Genomic DNA, 21,481 nt, shown 5'->3' on the forward strand with positions numbered 1-21,481 from the left:
AGTCTCCCTCACTGGAGATATTCAAGAAGTATCTGGAATGCAATCCTATGCCAAGTGCTCTGGGATGACCCTGCTCGAGCAGGGAGCTTGGAGAAGATGACCACTGTAATCTCTTCCAACCTGACCCACTCTATGATTCTGTGAATGAAGGCAGATGCCCTGTCATTAAATTTTATACCGTGAAAAAAAACTCATATAGTTTGGCAGCCACCAATGCAAAGACCATAACTGTCACAATATACACTACTTTTATCTGCCCCGCAATGCAAGATCAGTGTTGAATTCCTGCAGGGGTGTTATCGCTGCACGTTGAGCTGCTAGCTAAAGGTAAGCAGTCCAGCGCATAAAAAGAGACTCTACTGAGTGAGGCCAGAGAGCACACAGCTTTTGGGACATTTATCATTTAAGGTCTTTCTTGCTTCAGAAGAGCACTCAAGCCCTTATTTCTTCCAAGGACTACCTGCAATTTCTGTTGCCACAACCCAAAACTTCCTGTTCGGCACTCAAGAGTGGCCGCTTTGCCTGCCGGCAGCTGCTGCATCTTGCATTAAGTAGATATAATTTTTAGTTAATTTACTAGAAATAATGAAAAAAAAAAAAGAAGATAATATTACAGACAAAAGTATGCATTTGCTTATGATGGGGAAGCATAAATTCAACTATTTTAGCAGTCATTTTCACAGACAAAGGTAAATATCATGTGTCAGCACTGTTAGCATGCACAAGCTTTTGGTTTCTGCAAAAATGTACCTTAGTATCAATTCATTATTTCAGGTTTCCTTTTCGGGAGTATACAGCCCTTTAGATTTGGAGAAAAAAATTAGTTCTTTTTCCCACAAATCCTTCAAGTCACCCTGCAAGAATGATAACAAGACATTGTCCACTGCACTATGGATGCTGCACACTGGGAAATGACCGAGATGAAGATGACAGGGATGAAAAGCACACAGGGCAATAGCAATCAAAGTATATCCCTTAAATGCAGTGGCAATAAGAAGAGGATGCATATTTTGAAATGCTGCAGCTTTGCAAACATGGAGTAGTATATTTTGAAGAAAGAATGAACATAACTTCTACATTATATTAACTGCACAAGTCCATCTAGAAAAGTTCCATGTACTAGAACAGATACTGCCGTACACAAACTTATTGCCTGATTTTACTACCTATGTCAGGTAGTAAACACAAGTCAAGGTAGTTTTACTACCTTGACTACCACAGTCAAGTGTATTGAAAATGCAAACCAGTGGCTACTAGCATCTTATGTACCAGGAGCCATCTATATTTACATCAACAACTGTATTAGTCAGTTTTTAAGAAGAGCACCATGAGCAATGCCTGTAATGACAGGCAGAACACTACAAGATGGATTGGATTACACATCATTGCACTCATAATTGGTCAGAGAATATTTTTAAAAGTTACAGTTTGAACACTACATAGTTGTAGCTGGCTGTAACTCTGGCAACCAAGAGATAATTAAAAAGGCATTTAATCACAAACGTAGAGGAAAGCAAACAAAAACAGTTTCTATAAGGAATTACTGATTAATTACACAGACATGATTTCTTCTGCTCATCAATTTCAGCAATTATGGGAAAAAGAAAAAGTCCCAGTACTGGTTGATGTGCATGCCAGAGAGGAGGAAGACCTCTGTCAACACATTTTTAATAACATTCTCACTTGAGATACAGAGAGTTTTTTATCCTTAATACCAGCAGGCAGGTGCTGCAACAGCACTAGGCAAAACAAGAAAAGGTACAGTGCTTATTGCTCATGTAGCATCACTGCCCTCACTCTTGCTAAAGGCTTTGAGCAAGAGATATTTCCACTATCTCAAAATTTCACTAAACTCAACAGTGCAGTTACTGGCAACTGAGAATACCGAATAACAATGCCATGGCTTCCAAAAACTGCTTTGGCTCTCCTCAGCAGAGGAAAAAACCCCCAAACCATACACAAACCAACAAAACACAGGAATTGTGTCTATGACTTCCTGGCTAGCTTAATTCCTCCTTGTTCCAGCTCTGCCACAAGCAATATTAGTGGATACCTATAGCATTTAAGATTATCATTTGTAGTGTAAATTGGAAGTAATGCAATACCACAGAATTGACCTTCATACCCAGTTTCCCCAGGATTACCTGCTATTAAATTTCCCTGGTTCTTCTTCTCTAGCATGATGAAAGTCCAAGCTCAACTCTGCATCAATGCCAAGACCACAGTAATTGTTCATCTGTACAATCTGACCAAAAGGAAAAAAAAGGTATAATTTCCTGCTTACATTTACAAATGAAAAATGAAGACCTTGCAAAGTTTTTCAACAAAAGCAAGCTTTGCAGATGATTCTTCCAAGTCACTTGCATCTTGACAGATTCTGGAAAACATTTTCCAGAAACACTGCACTAAAAATAAAGCTGCATGAACAACTGTTGACATGCTTAGTCATTATTTCCAAAGCATCAGAAACTTCAAAACGTAATATTTTAATTAAAAGTAACAAGCATAATAAGGCAGAAATAAAAACAAATGCAGAAATAAAACCAACTCAACCTCTCAAAGCAATTCTATGCAATAACTTCATAAGCTGCTGAACACTAATGCCACTATTGTTTTTGGCATCAGCTATGGATTTATATTACATCATTGGGAAGACACTCTTACTTACTTTGGAAGGTGACCAGCTTACACCAGATGAATGAACAACTTGACTTCACCTACTCAGCTGCATTTTAACTAGCTCCCTATATGCCAACCTCAAGTTTCTACAGATATCAACCATTTCTTCCATTAAATCCTTGCAAGCCAGTTCATTCCATAACTCCTTTATCCTAGGCCTTACTCTCCCATCCTTCACCTTTAAAAAGGCAAATGGGGGAAAAAAAGCCCCTGTCTCCACCAAGTGAAAAATAGCTGGAACCTGAACATCTTAAATCGTCCAACTGACTCATAATGCCTAGAATTTTCCAGTGACCAGACTAAAATCTTGGACAATTGCTACCATTGTTACAATTTCCTACTTTTTTTTGCAAGCCCCTTGTCCAATTTCTTCCTTTCATATGAAAAGAGACAGAACTAGGATTCACATAGAGCTCCAAAATCACCATCTACAATCAACATTTTTTATTTTCCTAAAGAGAAACAAGCTCATATGAACCAAGTGACAATGACTTTCACTCAAAAAAAAAGGCAAAAAACAGATGGCACATATACAGACACACAAAAGAAGTAAGATGACGGAAGAATTTACTCCCTGTACATGCTAGCAACTCCTAGTAATTTCTTAAACTGTGAAAGAAAAGATGAGAGTACCTCTTGGTGAAGGGAGTGTTCTTTGGTTGACACTCCAGTTTTACAAGTGTTTTGGCATTTCTTCCAAAGCCTTTTCTTATTTGAGAAATTTTTTTTTTCCAGCTGAAGCAAACAGGAATGCCATTGCCATGTGAATCTTTTCATTAATCCTCTATCAGATGCTTTTTGCTAAACAGCTACAAAAGATGCTCTACAGTCAACTAGTCCTGCCAGAACCAAAACACTAGGTCCAGATGTGTGCTGTATTCACTAGGAAACAGCCCAGTAAGGCCCAAGCACAACGACAAGTGAGCAGTAAAAATTAAACTATGTTAATACCCATCCTCTTTGTGATTTTCACTAGAGCAACAGTTCCTAAGAATCACGCCCAAGTGATGCCCAGCTCACCTTGGGAGGCTCAGGTTCCGCAATGCCATTTTCTGCACCTTCAGCTGGCTCTTCTGCATCCAAAAGGATAGTCCAGCGATCCATAAGAACATCATCTGCCTCATCCACAGAAATCAAAATGGAGTATGGGTCCTCCCCACTGTAGCCAGCTCCCCAGCGCAAGACTCTCCCCAGGTCATTACCTGAGCGACAGACAAGAACACCAGAACGTGACTGTGTTTCATAATCAGGGCGTCAGCCCTGTTTTACAAATCACACTGCACTAAGGTGCTCCAATCAAGTCACAGAAGTCATTCATTCAGAAAGAAGAGTTAACTAGCACACCAAAAAAAAAACCAAAAAAACCCAACCCACAAAAAAACAACAACAACAACAAAAAAAAAAAAAACCAACCAAACAAAAAAAAACAACAAACAAAAAACAAAACAAAACAAAACTGTGTTGTGTCTGCACACGTGCTTACCATTGCATACAGACACACTGGAGCATTTCCACAAAAAGTGGTAGAAAAACCTGTTGTGGAATTGAGACACCAGGGAGCAAATGAGTATGCAAAGTATTACAGCAATGGCTGGTGCACCTGTGGTTGTCAGGAGGAGGATATTTTGCCCTCCCAACTCCTGCCCACTCATCCACACACATATCAACATTCCTGCTGCTTGTTTCTCTGAAAGCATGACTGACATTTCCTTGAAAAGCTGCTACTGTGGTTTACTTTCCTGCACCAGCCAGAACTGAATCCCATGGCATCTCAGCTGCAAAACTGAATCCTGTGTTGGACTGATAAAGATAAAACTTTCCAGAGAGCTTCTGCGCTCAGCTTCTGTTCTTGCTGTGATTCTCACCTGTTCCTAAAGGTAAGATGGCAACTGAGGGCTCTGAGCACACCAGCTTGTGCCTGATCTCCTCGAGGGCACCGAGGACCCAGCCAACGGTGCCGTCCCCTCCGCACACCAGCACTCGGAAGGAGGGGACTTTGGAGAACGTGTGAAACCTTCATTGTGAAGCGAAGCACAGGGGAAAAGAAAAATTACAATGGAATATAGGAAATGCAAAGTCCCCAATATGCTATTTAAAATAACACAGTATTATTTGATTTCTGCCCATGCCCCTTTACTATCAGTTTCTGGATCAAATTCAACAAAGTGAATAGAAAAATATGAAGTTATAGATAAAGATGATTTTTAAAAGAGTGAAAAACCATATTCCTCTAAAATTCTTCACAGTTAGAACTAAATGGTTAATCACTTCCTTTTTCAAGGGCACAGAGACCTAACTAGTCATAATTTCAACATGAACATCTGTAACTCTCTAAATCCTAGAGGAGATCTTGATTATGGGTGGTGTTTTTGTACTTAGTCAGAGGTATCACAGTACATTTTCTTCTTAATAGCACTGTTTTCCTGGTGATGCTTACCTTTTGCAGCTTTTCATCCTACATACTAACATATCATGGAAAAGAATTGTTATTTGCCATTGCACAAGAAGCATTAAACAAGTGGGAGCATTTTGTCATAAAGCTACAGAAAGATTCCAAAGCCAAAACAAAATGAACTGGTTACTGAAGTTGCAGCTTGAAGTGCATTAAAAAGAAAACAGAATTATACAGTTCTGACAGAAAAATTAGTTTGTGTAGCTTGTTTATCTTGTCTCTTACATAAGCTGCATTTTTCCCACAAAGCTTTTGTTCTGAAGATCTTGCCATGACAAGTTTTTTATTAAAGCAGTAGTGAGGGAATGAGGAATAGGCTACAGCCATCGCTTTCAGTTTTATGAAGCTGTAACAAAGTGGGGTTCATTAAATCAAGTCATCAGTTCCTGTCTTGCTACAAGCACATTATGTTCTGTTCCTTGTAGAAATGTTGCAGCTGTGATCAGGCAAACCCTGTTAATTCTGCAACTGTGGCCAAGTTTCAAGAGTCAAAATAGAAAATTCTATTACACTTTCCTGGTAGTTCCCATGAAACATCAGAAAATACAAAAGCAAAAATCCACTCTCATCAGGAAATGTTACATTTCTCTTTCCATCTCCATTCAATTATAAAATCTTATTTATTTTCAATAATTATTAAACACATACTACTGTAAAGTGCATACGACTTTCCCAGAGCCAGACTCTGCTAGATTTGATAGAAGTGTATACATCAGGAACTACTCTATTCTCTTTTCTTTAGATATGTTTAAATATGTTCTCACAGTAAGAACAGTCAGAAGGAAATGATCCACTGCCCTGATCTTCAGGCACAGAACAGAAGAAATTTAGATCTTCAAAATAAATGAATCTAGTCTACCCTGTTAAAAAATAACAAAACAATGTAAATTAAAAAAAACAAACCAAAAAACAAACAAACAAAACAAAACAAAACAAAAAACCCATGATGACTTACCCAGGCAGTGGGCCCCCATTGGTAAGTTCAAAGACTTGATGTGGGTTCAACAACTTTCTAAAACTGTACAGCAGATCCCGACCTTTTAGACCACCACTTTTTGGATTCACAAATACAAGAAGTGGGCAACAATTCTGTGGTATCTTGGAAGCCTGAAAGAAGACAAGAAAAAGGACAAGTCAATGCCATGAAAAGGCAGGAAAATTACTACTGCGCTCTCAGAAATATTACCTACTAAAAAGATCCAGATTCTATAAATAAAAAGATTCAATGTCCAGCCAATGGACAGGTTAGCTGCTGATCTTGCTTCCCAAGGAACTGAAGGCTCCTTAACCGACTCCAAGCACACATTTGAGCCTAACATTAGAAACATTAAAGGCATTTTAAGTAGCCCTTCCTACGCATTTTCAGTAAACAGTCTGGCCAAAACACAGTGTGAGGGATAAGATTTTTGTAGAATTAAAACAGTTTCCTTGAAAAGCAAGAAATCCCCAAACCAAATGAAAAATCTTTCTTTAGTTTTGTGGTTGACTTAGAATGCATGTCAATTTACAAGGAGAAAGCATTTAAAAATGAAGATGTTTGGGGCAGACAGTGGTGTACTTCTCCCTATGAAATTAGAAGCTGAAAGCTTCTCTTAAAAATATGTAAGCTAAGCTTTTTCATCATGAGGATTTACTCAGGGGTGCCAGTATCTTATGACCTACTGAAGCTGCTGCTGAAAGGACTCTCAAAGCCTCCAGAAACTGCAAAGGAAGCCACTGGATTTCCTGGGACACTCCATGGACTGCATAGGAACAGTATTTGCAGCCTCCCTGGAGGTCAAAACTTTCAGCCAACAGATGAACCTTGGGACTAGTGTTCACCCAGCCTGTCCACCCATAAATAGTTCTGTAAAATGATTTCTAAGTAGCTCTAGAAAGATTAGAAACCACCAGTATACCTTTCATCCATCCTGCCACAAGGGTGCTGGGGTGTAAGTATGTGCCAGAAAAGTCCACTGGACATTTCAACAACTGCACCTCTAAACACAAATGTTTGCCGTGGTCCCTAAGTTGTGGTAATTGTTATTTACAAATTGGACAGCATTCAGGGAACAGCAATTTGTCACGCAGCTGACCGGATGGATTCAGGGAACAGAACAACAGTGCTAAATATAAGTCAATTTAGACAAGAATGATTCAGGGGTCGGTGAGGCAGCAGTATGACTGCAGCATGCAAGCATGTGGAGAGATACCAACAGCTACAGACGGGAGGAGGCAGCACCCAGAGAGCCTTTCAGCTGCTGCCTGTGAGCAACTACCAGAGACCGTGATCTGATGCGAACAACGGAGAAATTGGGTCAAATTTATGAGTTATATTTGTGGGGATGAAAAATAGATTTTGAGATTGAGACACCCCAGACCTGTGACCTGATTTAGGCACTTTACAACCAAATGATTGTTTGGGTCTTCATAGTACTTGAGCGATTTCTTCTAATTTTCTGTTCTTAGCAGAACTGGGTGCTAATCCTCTGCAAGTCACACCCTGCCAGATGTGTCAAGATGCTGACAAACATACAAAAATCCTTCTCCTCTAACCGTGTCTGCTTGAGAAATGTGCTCTGCCATCCAGTGTGACTTGTCTCTTGATACAGAGAAAACACATTGAGAAGAGGAACACTGAACAGGTATAAAAGCTGGTGAAGCAGGCACACACTGACCCCTTCTTTACTCATCCTTCATTTCTACAAGATATTCAGTTTGAAAATATATCTGTTTTCTTGAAAAATAAATGAGCCAAATAAGGGCTGTTTTGGAGGACAAACAGCCAAAAGAACTTCAATGCTTTATTTTACTGGAAAGGTTCCACTGCAGACAAAACAAGTAGGTTGATGATAAAGAGGCTGAAAGCTGTGCACACAGCTCTCTCCAAAGGAACCATCTTCGTGCTAGACTGACAACTGAAGTAAAAACACCTTTGGCCTCTACATTCAGGTCTTATTGGAAAGGGGGAAGCAGTTACTCAAAGCATGCCCAACACATAACAAGCGTAATATATTGATTTCTTTTAAGCACATGGGAAGGATATTTGTAGGCAGCAAAGGAAGTCTACGGAATATAATGCATGCCACTGTCACTAAAGGGATTCCTTGGGTATTAAGTCAACAGCTCAAGGATCCACACATCCAAAGAGACTAATGGATTTTGTCCCCTTGAGCCATTCAAGCATTAAGAAAGAGTAGGCAGAGATCTGCTGTTTTCACAAGCAAAGGCCTTCTTGTTACTCTACCAGTTCCTGCACCATCATCTCCCATATCCCACTTAGAATAGCCCTTTGATAATCACAGAATCATCAAGCCTGGAAGACAACTTTAGGATCATCAAGTCCAACCACCCACCCAGCACTGCCATTGTAACACCTAAACCATATCACCAGCACCAGACCCAAATGCCTCTTAAACGCTTGCAGGAATGGTGACCTCCCTGGGCAACCTTTTCCAATGCCTGACTACCCTGACAGTGATTTTTTTTTTCCCTAATATCTAACCTGAATCTCCCATGTCTCAGATTAAGGCAATTTCCTCTTGTCCTCTCACTGCAGGCACGGCAGGACAGACTGACCCCCACCTCACTACACCCTCCTTCCAGGGAGTTTACACAGCAATGGGGTCAGCCCTGAGCCTCCTCTTCTGGGGACTAAACAAAACCATCTCTCTCAGCTAGCTCTCACAAGACATGTTTTCTATCCTTTTGTGAGCCTTGTTCCCTTCTCTGGACACACCCCAGCACCTCAGTGTTCTTTTTGAAGTGAGGGGCCCAGAACTGGACACAGCACTCAGGATGTGCCCTCACCAGTGCCAAGTACAGGGGGACAGTCACTGCCCTGGTTCTGCTGGCCACACCATTGATGACACAAGCCAGGATGCCAAGAAGGCACCTGGGCACACTCCTGACTCATGTTCAGCCAGATGTTCACCAGCATCCACAGCCACTCTGCCCAGCCTGTAGTGCTGTATGGGGTTAAATCCCACGAGCAACAGAAGGCAGAGCAGCTCTGAAAGGAAACATCATCTCCCATGGGGTAACAGAGCACATTGTTCCCTTCCAGCACTCCTTGTCCAGCTTTTATTCTGCCCTATCCTCTCTCCTCTCCACTTCCCATTTCTTCCTCTTCAGAGCTTTTTAAATACATAAATTTATCTCCAGCTATTTCAATTTTCTGAACAATACCAGCAACCTGAAACTTTAGGCTTGGTATAATGCCTGGAAACTTGTGGGGTTTAAAAAAGGGGGGTTAACAGGATAATAAAAAGAAAAAAAATTACAAAGTTCTGCAGCTTGAAGTAACAAAAACTTTTTCAAAGAAGAATAAGAAAAAAGAAACCAGCCCAGCTCTGGAGTCTAACAAATACCTTACTTGAATGTAACAAGAACATTTGATTACCTTCTCTTCTTCAGGAAATCAGTTTCTAAAATTACTGGTTTGGGACATTCAGAAGTGACATGCTGAACACATGTTTTATATTACTTGCTTTTAGAGGCACGTTCTAATGCACTGGGTTTAAAACCAAGTAACTGAAATAATTCAAAAGCAACATAAGGGAATCACAACTATTTCTGAGACATGGTACACTCTAAGGCATTCAAAAGCACAGCTGTGTTTTGTAAAGTTGTCTGAGATCTTACCAAGTAACATAAATTCTTGCTAATATGTATTTACAGTTTCTACTGTAAATTGCCAACTGTATTTTTTATCAAATGTCAATACTGTACCTCAAAACCCCCAAACTAGTTATATATATACCCTGAACGCTACTAAGATTCACAAGCAGCTGCAGCAAATGCCTGGAGCTAATAAAAAATCTGTATGTAGTGTAAAGGGAATAGTTCTACTACTCAAACCCACCTCTGTTAAGGTAACTTCCAACGTGAATTCCTAACAAAACCCATGTAGATGCAGCTATTCAGAATAAAAAGATTATTTCAAGAAAGTGCTTGTCCTTACAGTGAACTTGCTTCCCCATCAGAACTCTTCATTAGGCTTAAAGGAAAGAAACACTGCTAAATCCCAGATAAAGGTCACCATCTAAGAAAGTAATTATTTTTTTGTAAGAATTAAAAGCTCTTGACAGTTTGTACAGTAGAGCAGGGTGCTGTGCTTTCTCAAGAGCACACTCTTTGTTACAATTACAGACAGCCACAAGGGTAGCACTCTAATGCTGCACAGTTTTAAAAAGTTCCTTAATAAAACCCCACTGGGACAGAGGAGTGAGTTTGTTACTGGGCAGAGGAGAGTATGTGACTCACAGCCCGAGGACTCCCTTCCCCCTATAGCCCTGGCTTCAGTGCTGTGCCTGAGGAGTGAAATCTGCAGAAGGGTTTTGCGTTGGCTGGCATTCAGGAAGGAATTTATTGCTCTTTTCTTACAGACAGCTGAAGGAGGCTGCGTGACTTAGACACTCGGATAGTCACTGTGAATTACTTAATTTGTCAGGAGTAGCACAACACGGCTTTAAACTGGGGCAAGATGTTTATTATCCATGCTAATCCCCTTTCCATTGACTGTACTGTGTAATCACATCTCACGACAAAGCAGAACAAGGCGTTCCGTGCCACCAGCCCTACCAGTGGGACACCCACAGCACATCTTCCTGGGTGGTGGACTGTCTCCAGGAACTGCAGATATCTCTGACAAGTAGAATTCAACATTTGCAGATGGCTGCCAGCAGCATCTTCCATGTGCAAGGACTCACAATGCCCCAAGCACAAAATTTTCTCTACCCTGGCCAGAAAGGAGTCATTATCTGATGAGAATTATGTGCAAGGTGTCACAACACTACTAGAGTAGCAGGTAGGTCAACCCCCAAGTCTTTTCTTTATTTTTTGGCATATTGCAGAAATAGGAGAATCACAGAACCATAAAAGTTGGAAAAATACCTGTAACATAACCAATTCCAACCTCTTACTAAATACCATTTGTTGACTAGAGCACAGCACTAAGTGCCATATCCAGTCACTTCTTGAACACCTCCAGGGATTGGTGATCCCAATGCTTCCCAGGGCAGTCCATTGCAATCCTTGAAAACCCTTCCAGCAAAGGGTGAAAAAGTTGACAACCCTTTCAGAAGGGTGAAAAGCAACCACTCATGTTTTGGCTAAAATGCTCATTTAACTACCATGCATTTAAGATGTAAATATATATGTAAGGATTTAGCAGAATGAATTAAATGGAAAGTTTCATCTATTTGGGAACCTTCTTCATATTTTCCTGCTACTCTTAACAAATCTAAATGCAGAGGGCACTCCACTAGTAAAAGGCATTCGTGATAAAGCCACAAAAACCTGTGGTGATTTTGGCCACATACAACTGTCTGCTGACTTCCTTGCTTGCCTTTGCTGCAAAACAAGTTTTGTTAAATTAGTTCTGAATTGAAAGATTTAGTCCTGCAACGTCTTTCACCTTGAATTGACACCAAAGAGTGAAACCAAACTGTTCCTACAGTTCCTTACACACAGCAGCTGAAGAGCTTTATAATATACTGCACTTTTTTTTTTTTTCACACTCCAGTGAAGGGAGTATTTTCATTCATTTGAATATAGTGAAATGAAGAAGTGTTTGATTAAATTCCTAAAGGCCTGAAACAGCAGAACAGACCAACACGTCGGTTAACACTAACTGCTTGACTTTCTAATAAGCAGCTTACGCAAACTGATTCTGCGCTCAGACTTCTCAGTAATGGGAATAAGAGGGTGAATTGCTTTGGGTAGTCCTGAGCATGCCAGACTAGAACCATGCCTCCTCCTTATATGGTATGTTAGACACTGAGTAAGCAAATTTCACCTCAGAAAAATAAGACTAGCAACCTGCTAACCACCAGTACTTCCGTGCTTTTACCAATTTTTAAGAAGGGATATTTTGGTTTGCTGTTTTTTTATTGGTTGGGTTTTTCTTTAATTTAACTGTCAATTTGGAAAAAATCATTAGCCCTTCATTCCCAATTTCTTTGAATTTCACTCACAAAAGAAATGTCAAACATGGTGTAAATTTAGTATTGTGTCAGTTCCTGTGTATTTCCTGGTACTGTATTTAAATCGACACACATATAAACAAAGACTAATATTATCATAGGCTAAAAAGACAGCCTGGGTTGGAAAGTACTGCAGGAGATAATCTAGTTCAATTGCTACCCAAAGTAAAGATGGTGATCAACCATTGGTCTACCCTGGGTAATTAGTGAATGGCATAAGCTGGGTGGACAATCAACAGAAAACACTTGAACTATCATTTAAATTAACTCTTGGCTCCTTTCAGTGAGATGACCAAATACAAACAACACATGCTGAAATAGAAACACAATGTCTGTTCTGGTGTACAGCCCCTCTCTCCTGCTTAAGTATTAGAAATTAGTCCCTAGCAGTCCCCTGAACTGGAGTTTCTAAAAAATGTCTTGCATCAGATAAGAGACAGCAATGTCAACATTTTCCAGGCATCAAGAAATTTTCTTCAAACATATCCACTGTCAGAAAAACAGACATATGTAAGCAGCAGAGTGGAGTATGTGCAACTTCACACTGCAGACAACAAATACAGGCTCATAATGCATTTGCCTAAAATACACCTAAAACAAGTATCCAAAAATTCATCCTGCTTTCTGTTTCCACAACAGGCACTCTGAAACCTAGTTCGGACAAGGGGGCCTTGATTTCTAAGGACTTCACAAAATGTAAGAATGCATAAGAACAAGGTTCTCAGTTTTTTAGGAGGGGGTGCAACTTTTGATTTTGCCAGTTGCGTGTGAGCACTACCACTAGTATCTACTGAAACCATAATTTTACCTTCAGAAAGTCTTGACAAGTGTGGGAATCATTTTTAAACAGTGAAAGCAGGTATGTGAGTAAGCAACTACAGCCATTGAACTTGATACCCTCCTATATAAAGTTGTTTCATAATTCCCACTAAAATGTGATTTTTTTTGACCTTTTGGGATGTTCCAAGAAGTCAAACCAGGACTCACACTTCGCTTGCCATAATGCAGTTCCAGAAAGATAGTAACTGCAAGATACTTTCTGCTGAGGTGCTGTGTAACTATGGCAACACTTTTTTGGACAGAACCTACATAATCCTGGTTAAAAATATCACTTCACTCAGTCAATAATTTTCCTCTTCTCACATTGACTCACTTTATTAACATGAAACCTATAATTAACCAAACTGATTCACATGCAAGTGATTAGTAACAACAAGAATAAATCAGAATCAGGCCTGAATTTGTGAAAGGACTCTTGCACTAATTCTTTCAGAAGACTATGTTCTTCCGAGATCCTCAGGGGCTAAACAAGGTCAAACTACAAACTCTACTACAGAATGGGGGAAATAATATCACTGTGAAAATAAGCAGAAGTGTTTTACCTCACAGTTAATGAAGAAACACATTTAGCTCCCATACCAAAGTTTTGTTAGCATTTTACATTTTAAGACATACCAGCTGAAACTGAAACCCTACTTAATGTTTTGATCATTGAAAGAAACAAAGAGAAAAAAAATTGTTTTCCTCCTCTTTATAGTTGTACAGTAAGGCAGCTGTAGATTGACAATTGAACAATAACAGGACAAACAACTTAACTCGCTGAATATATCATATACATGAAGTACAGGCTCTGAAGTTGTTTTTTTTTTTGTCTCACTACTTATAGTGTGGCCTATTTGAATAAAACATATTTTCATTTAGTTCTAGCAGAAAGAGTTTTAAGGCAGTAGTTTTTTTCTTTTAAAGACATTTTTTAAATTCAAACCTGTCTCTTACCATAACTGCAGGAATCACCACAGCATTCAGAGGCTTGTCATTGACAACAGTATCTTTAACTAGCATATATATTCTTTCAGCTTCAGAAAAACATGAAATTTGGAGTACAACAGCACCTGTAAAGAGGCATCAGAACTACTTTTTATATTTTCTATTATTATTATTATAAAATAGGTCTCATATTATAGCAAAAGTTTACTCAGTTTACTGAGGACATTATTCAGCAAAACTTATTCTGAAGTCATTTGTTATCAGTTGAATTGTGTTGTTATGTTTTTCAACCTTCCTTCCTACCCTCAGATTTTTGTAAAAGCAAAGCAACTTGAAGAAAAGAACTGCAGCACAGAACTAAGGCATGTTTAAAGATTTCCTTTGAGCTTCAGGGGTAGAGCCTATTTGCATACTCTTTGTCATTACTAACATTATGTTCTCATTATGTACAAGTGACAGAGGTATCAGGTTTCATTTTGTAAGCAATTATTAAAAATCCATTAGTTCTGTTCATTAACAGTATCTCAGTAAGAATTACTGCAAGCAAATATTTGGGCTGATATTCAAGTTTAGATCTTTATGTTGGCTTAAGTTCTGAATGGAAAAGTTGGGGAAGAAGGGAAGACAAAAGAGAAAAGACAAAATAAATACTGAGAAGTTAATGTAAAGTAAGATACTTGGTGAGGAGGAAAACAGGGCAGGATAAGACAAAAATGGAAAATGGACAGTATATAAGATGTAGACTAGTAATATAACCTGGCTGCAACAAAACAGGAGAGTTAGGAACTTATGAGAACCACAAAAATACAAACATGAGATGAAAGTGGCAATAAAAATCACATACAACACAGAAGCATCTAAAAAGCACATGCATGTAAATGATGCTGTGACATGGGACGAGTATCACAAAATCAAGTATTGGCAAATATGGAAAGGAGAATGTACATGTCAAAGCTTTACAGCTTCTTTTATGCAAAGACTGAAACCAATCAGTATCAATTAGTCATGTGGAGACAGCAAATAACCCAAAGGAAGCACACTTCAGTCTTCAAAATCATGCTCCAGAAAGACCCATTTAGCAGACATGTGGAAGTTAAGCCTGCCAAAGGATGTGAAACATCTCAACTATAGACACCTAAACACAGAGAAGAGAAAATTCCACACTTTAATTTTTTACCAAATGCAGATCTCCACCTGACCACTGCACTAAAGCTGCCCAGAGCCACTGCTGCTCCAGCTGTCAGAAGCCTCATGGCTTCTCCGACCTCACTGAAATAAAATTCATACAGCAAAAGCAAAGAAACAGCTCAAAGGATGAACACATTTATTTTCTTCAACTTTCAGCCACTGAACTCTAGCTCTTAACACTGATAGGAAACAGTGACTATGAAACAGTCCCACTGAGTCCAAAAGCAGCACCAAATTTTAGTATTCTCAAAATCAAAGAGACTAAAAATCCTTCACTTGAATGATTTTTAACAGTTCTGTTGTGTTAGGTTATTCAGTTGAAATGCAACTTCAAAACTAGTTTTTATGATGAAATATTACTGCCTTCTGGTACACAAGGCATGCAGTCAACCTTTTAACGTTTTTTAATAAGGTAACACTAATCCATTGCTCTTCATAAATACAATGTGTTACATTTTACCTGAAGGGGTTTTTGCTTATGCAGTAAGACTAACATGCTCTGAGCTTCCAGCCTCTAGTATTAGACTGCAGCTTTGAACATAGACATTGTTTGCAAGATTAAAAATTTTAATGCTTACCTTGTGCTTGATAAACATGACTCACAGATACTACATTTGCTGCAAAGGGGAAAAACATAAACACATAAAACCTTGGGTACATTCAGAGTAAATATTTAAAGTATTTTAAAAAGTTACACAAATATAATATAAATAAATATTAAAAGTTATACAAATACAGGGAGAACCTTCAGCTAACACTTTTCCTCTCATGTTTACTTTGCAAGTAAGCACAGCTAAACTGATTTTCATAAAAGGTGACTAAGAATTCTTTCTGGCATTTCAAGTTTAATTCCTCTTGAAGTGACATAAAAGATTGGGAAAAATGCTTTGTTTCCTGTAACAAAAAGCATGACACATTCCTGATACTGTTTACAGAAAGTATTGTTTGAAGGAGTGTTATGAAAATTCAATTACACTTCTTTGAAAAAGAAAAATAAATTCTTTTCCCTGAGTGTTTGTCCATATATGTGTGCACACACTGCTCATACTTCTCCATGATGGGGCATGGAGCTCATGACTAACATGGAGAACAGCCCAGACAAAAAGTGCCAGAGGTCAAAAAAGGCAAGGGATATTCTGCACATAGTTTAAGGTATGTATAATTATTCTAAAAAGTGATGCCTTTTCACACAAACATACAAAAAGAAAAAAAAAGTGTAGTCACTTATAAATAGAATAACGTAATAATTATTCTGTCAATAACAAGCTGTCACAACTTTCCTGTAACTGTGTGCATGTCAAAATTACTAAAAAAGCCCATGTGAGAGTAAAAGGCAGAATGATTTTTTAAAATCAGGTCAGAAATAGTTAGAATTATAAGAAATATTGATACTACTAAATTTTGTTCTGTACAAGTTAATGTGTCTGAAAATGTACCTGTTTACTTACTTTTGATAGCTAATTCTTCCTTGAGAATATTTGTGTATTCTTCAGGAGAAAGCTGAGGTGGAAGGCCACCAACAAATAAATTTACTTGTACAATAGATTTACTGTTTTCCACAATGTAAAATCTTGTTTGATTCATTTGACGTATTGAAGTCTACCAAAATAAAGGAAAATAAATTATATTACATTTGGCAAAAAGATATTATGAGGCAAAATCCAAAATAGTTCTGCACTTAGTAATCATGTCCTCTATGCCTAGAGAATATCAGGAACAGAAAACAAACTTCAGTTCAAGCACTTAAGCTTCTCTATCTTTGAGCCTGCTTAGGGGGTAACCAATTATTCACTTTTTCTGTAAGAAAGGGAACTTCATACTCGCTAAAAAACAAAAAGATCATGTTTCTCTTTCAGATTTACCTTTCTTATGTCCTTAAGTCTGTTAAGCATCAGCTCCTGATTGTCCAAGACCATGCGCTGAACTGGAGAGGGCAAGAACATTCATCATGTTAAAAAACATGCAAATTATTATCAGACTCAATTACACAAAAACAAAAAGAAGAAAAATTAGGGGAAAAGCAAAGCTCTGCATACAACTAATTTTCTCATAAACGACTATGCAGATGTGAGCTACGTCTTATTCAACAATAAAAACACATATGTGCTTGGAACAGTCTGACTCTTTCCACAATTCTTAAATACCACCCTCCTTTTGAAAAAGGCAGAAACAGCCTGAACCCCTCAAAAGATAAACAGTACTTTGGTAATAATCTAACAGTTTGACAGAAGACTTTCAAACTGTATTTCCTAACAAGTACAAAAAAACCTACCTTCTGTATTTTATCAAAATATTAAAACAATTCTAACAACTTCAGTGAATGCAAGGTTGCAAATGATGCTTTAAAACAGAGTACCAGAAACCAACCAAGGTTATGACATTCACAAAGCTACAAAAACCTTATGAAACAACTTCCCAATAATGCTTGCAAATAAAGCAAAGCATCGAGACAGTATCTGAACTAACAAGATATTTATTCAGCTGTGGTCAGAGCATTAGGCTACTTCAAGGTTTTTATTTCTCCATGCAACCTTACAAATACTGAAGCACAAAGGGATGTCAACTTGGAGAACACTAGCCCAGCTCCTGCAGGATCACAAAACACTTGAGCACTGCTAGAACTGCAGATTTCTGTTTTTCCTAACAGACAAACATATTTCTTGGACTGTCTTAGGACTCAAACTTACTCTTCTTCAGGGGCTGCATCAGGAGGAAAGAAGACAGAGGAAAGAAGCCATTTGAACTTTAGAATTAATCTTTAATAAATAACTGCAATTAAGAAAATTATGTCAGTCAAACATAGCTCTCCAAAACAGGGCAAAAGTGTCAATACCTACCAGAAACCACAAATGAGTTTTTAGATAATAATGAAGGAGAACCTTATTCCCAAGGACAGACAGGACTGAAAAGAATCAGCATCACTTCTGACTAAGTATTTCAATGTCATCATGAAGTTATTTTTATTTGTGTGTTTTATTGTAGAAAATGAACTGTGACTGTTAGAATGGGGGAAAAAGCCCACAGAGATCAGATGTGTCTTTGGCCAATGCTCCTTCACTTACCTTGCTTACTGCCCATAAGCACTTCCACCAATTTGAAATTCTGGATGCACTCCGTCTGCCAAAAGATCAAGCATGTAAATGCATCTTCTAACCGATATAATTTTGCCAGATGTTACATTATTGTGTGTTATATCCTGTCCATAGTGTATAACATAGCACAGAAAATTAAACATTTTAAAAAAATTAAAGCTTTTTAAATTAACCATGATGTTCTTCCTCCAACCAACTCCTTCCAAGACAGGAATAATCTTCATTTTACACATGCATGGCATCATGTTCCCATGCTCCTGAAAACATTGGCATTCTCACAGCCACATTGTGAAGGGACTCCTGTACAGCACAGTTAATTCCATTCCTGCTTCAGCAATAAGCAGCTAGCTCATCTGGAGTATTTCCTGAGTGTCCTTCCAGAGAAAGCATGCAGGACTGGGAATGAGCATGCTCTTGGAGAAGATTGCCCAGGAACCAGCTTGGCAAAAGCAGGCTGACCACTCTCCACCTCCTGGGACACTCCAGGCACTGATGGAACAAAACCCTCCTCACATGTGCCACAGCCTCTTCTCCAAGATCTTGCCAGGAACCACTCAAGTCCCTTGCAGCTGGATCAAAAGAGCTGGCACAGCCAAGAGCTGTACTGTTTACAACAACTGAAACCCTGCAAACATACATGACTGAAGGACATTCAGGAGGAAGGGTTTTAAATTTTGGTCTTAAGACTCAAAAGACAAATGATCTTGCTTTACATGTCATGAATGGGGGTGGTAAGAGCCTCAACTCCACTACATGTGCTTTGCCTGACATTTGATGAAAGCAATTTGAGCACAGGCAAATTCTGGATATTAAGAAGAGATTTCCTGTATGTGCATGTTTATACAGAAAAACAAGTAGAGCATTTAAAAATTACCACTACTGGAGAAATTGCAATTGAGCCAAAGAATTAAGTCTCTTAAAGCATACATCTAGCTGCCCAAATACAGAGGTGTGAAGACCTTTCCCTAATGGAATTTCTAACTATACAGCTTGACAGTTGCTTTTTTCAGATGAGACAAAACTTTGGACATGATTGTTCCTATTTTTGTTAAAAGGTCCACAGCACTTGAGGAAATGGACTGACAACAAATCCTGGAAGTATCCTGTAGCCAAAACAAGCTCCATGCTTTACACAGCTGGATACACCTAGACAGATCTATGATTATCACTAACTGCAGAGAGCTAGCCACACGTGTGTTCTTATGTACCCTATAAATAACCACAAAGGGCAGCAGTCGCCCTCTGTGAGCGTGGCTGTGCCCCAGAGCAGTGGAACTGTGCTGATTCCCTGGTGTGCTCACAAGCCCCAGGTGCTGACTAAAATGTGCACACTACAGCTTTGTGTCTCCATACTGGGGAGGCTGGGCCTGCCAATGGCTTGGCATGCCAGCAAAGTCTACTAACATGTTTCCTGAAAGCCATGCTGTTTTGTTACCAACCCTAAGAAGGACAGGCAGGTTGAAAAGAGATTATCCCCCAAAGAAAGCATGTGCATCTACAAGATTACAAGACGTAGCTAGAATTTTCCAGTGATGTGGGAAGCAATCCACAGTAAAGCACATCAGTGCCATTTCCACCTTGAGTCCTTCCTTGTATCCTTTGGGGGCTACAGAGATGTTGCTTGCCACCACAGGAAGAAAATTTCTGCAGTGCTCTTTAATGTTTTTATAAATTGTCTGGATGAAGAAATCAAAGGCACTGTGAGTTTCCTGATGATACTAAGCTAGGAGGAACTGTGGACACCCTCAAAGGTAGGGAACCCTTATGAGGAAATGTGGATGTGCTAGAGAGCTGGGCAATCACCAACCATACGAAATTTTTAACAAGAGCCACTGCCAGATTCTCAGCCTGGGACGGGGTAATCCTGGTTAAAAATACAAACTGGGGTATGAGAGCTGGAGAGTAGCCCTGTGGAATAAGATCTCAGAGACTGGGTCAATGGCAAGTTGAATATGAGTCAGCAGTGCCTACCTACCCTGAAGATTGTGTTAAGCTTTTAGCAGCATGTGGGTCACAAAAGATCATCTCCCAAATGCTAACAACATTTACAATAAGTGCAAATTAAGGGACTGTAATTTTTCTGAAGAGAAAAATATATACTTTCAGGGTCACTCAGGTGATGGATGTGCTTAAGATCTTTCACTTACCTGCCTTCCAAGTAATGGGAGCACTTCTTTGATCACAGTCTGCACAGTGCTATCCTTATTTACTCGTAGAGAAACATATGCCATTCCCACCCTAAGGAGAAAAATACTTATTTTAGTATCTACCCTGTGTGTACCTTTTTAAACTAAGTATAGAAATGCATACATATTTACATTCGTTGAAGAAAGTTGCTCACTGAGGCTCATAGCAGATGTGGTACCAGTGCCACAGACAAGAAAACACTTTCATCTCAAGGAATTGCTAATTACAATTGTAGCACTAAAGATTGGTTTCTTCCTAATCACAAAGATAATCTGCAAGTCTTTCATAAAACTTGTCAATGCAGTTGTAACAGCAAAACGAACATATGGTTAAATTTTATCCCACAAGTCTTCAGAAATTAGTGGATCCAGACCATTTTGTTTCCACTACTAAATATGCTTAAAGTTCATATTGTCCTAGTGGTAAATTGTATAGTTATTGGGATTTTTTTGTTAGTTTTTTTTTAATATAATTTTTTTCTTTCTCATCTCACATGAGAGGTTGCACTTTAGTTCTTCCTACTTCACATTTCTTCAAAAAGATCCACCAGCTTTTCAAGTGACGTGTATGTCATCATTTGTTTACAGATGTAGCTAATGTAAAGTTGCATCTTTCTAACCAAACACATGACAATGGAACTGCACAAGTTCCATGCCGGGGTCGGCTGTCACTTGTCTCTGCCCCAACATGGGAAAAGGTGGTTCTGGGCAGGCTGTGCTTTGAAGAAGGAGTCTGGACTCTTGCATTTGGTCTTGACTTGAGTTTATTGTTCCTTATCTACAAAGTTTTTCTGTCTGTCCAGCCGAGGTCTGATCAGCAAGACAGCCAAGGGCACTCTCTCCCGCCCACAGGGCGGTTGTCTCTTTTGTAGTGAAAACTACGTATTAGATATTTACCTTTAATTTCCAATACTTTTTGCCCTTGTTGGCAAGTGCACTTTCCCTATGAACCAATCCACACATGCCAACATCATCCTGAACATGGATGCCAAGGAGAAGAAAGAAGAAGGACAGGGCATGCCCAAATTCCTCCATCTTAGAACACCTGACCCCCATGTACAGAATTCTAGACCCCCCTGTACAACATACAAAACCCTCCTGTACAAGGTTCCAAAGTTTTTTCCTTCACCCTGTGATTCCTACTAATGTGCT

The 21,481-nt window shown here is 39.0% G+C and overlaps 1 protein-coding gene across 1 annotated transcript in view; it reads right to left on the reverse strand.

Annotated features, from left to right (window-relative positions):
* Nucleotides 1-21,481, reverse strand: part of DGKQ (diacylglycerol kinase theta) — an 88,567-nt gene that overhangs the window by 13,721 nt on the left and 53,365 nt on the right. The window contains exons 10-19 of the mRNA XM_064403677.1: nucleotides 20,291-20,381; nucleotides 18,114-18,168; nucleotides 16,914-16,975; nucleotides 16,500-16,650; nucleotides 15,630-15,668; nucleotides 13,873-13,988; nucleotides 6,087-6,238; nucleotides 4,545-4,693; nucleotides 3,700-3,881; nucleotides 2,145-2,245 (exon numbers count right to left, since the gene is read on the reverse strand). Coding sequence (XP_064259747.1) covers nucleotides 2,145-2,245; nucleotides 3,700-3,881; nucleotides 4,545-4,693; nucleotides 6,087-6,238; nucleotides 13,873-13,988; nucleotides 15,630-15,668; nucleotides 16,500-16,650; nucleotides 16,914-16,975; nucleotides 18,114-18,168; nucleotides 20,291-20,381 — 1,098 coding nt within the window. The remainder of the gene's footprint in view (nucleotides 1-2,144; nucleotides 2,246-3,699; nucleotides 3,882-4,544; nucleotides 4,694-6,086; nucleotides 6,239-13,872; nucleotides 13,989-15,629; nucleotides 15,669-16,499; nucleotides 16,651-16,913; nucleotides 16,976-18,113; nucleotides 18,169-20,290; nucleotides 20,382-21,481) is intronic.

Source organism: Passer domesticus, chromosome Z, assembly GCF_036417665.1.
Source record: "Passer domesticus isolate bPasDom1 chromosome Z, bPasDom1.hap1, whole genome shotgun sequence".
Lineage (NCBI taxonomy): Eukaryota > Metazoa > Chordata > Aves > Passeriformes > Passeridae > Passer > Passer domesticus.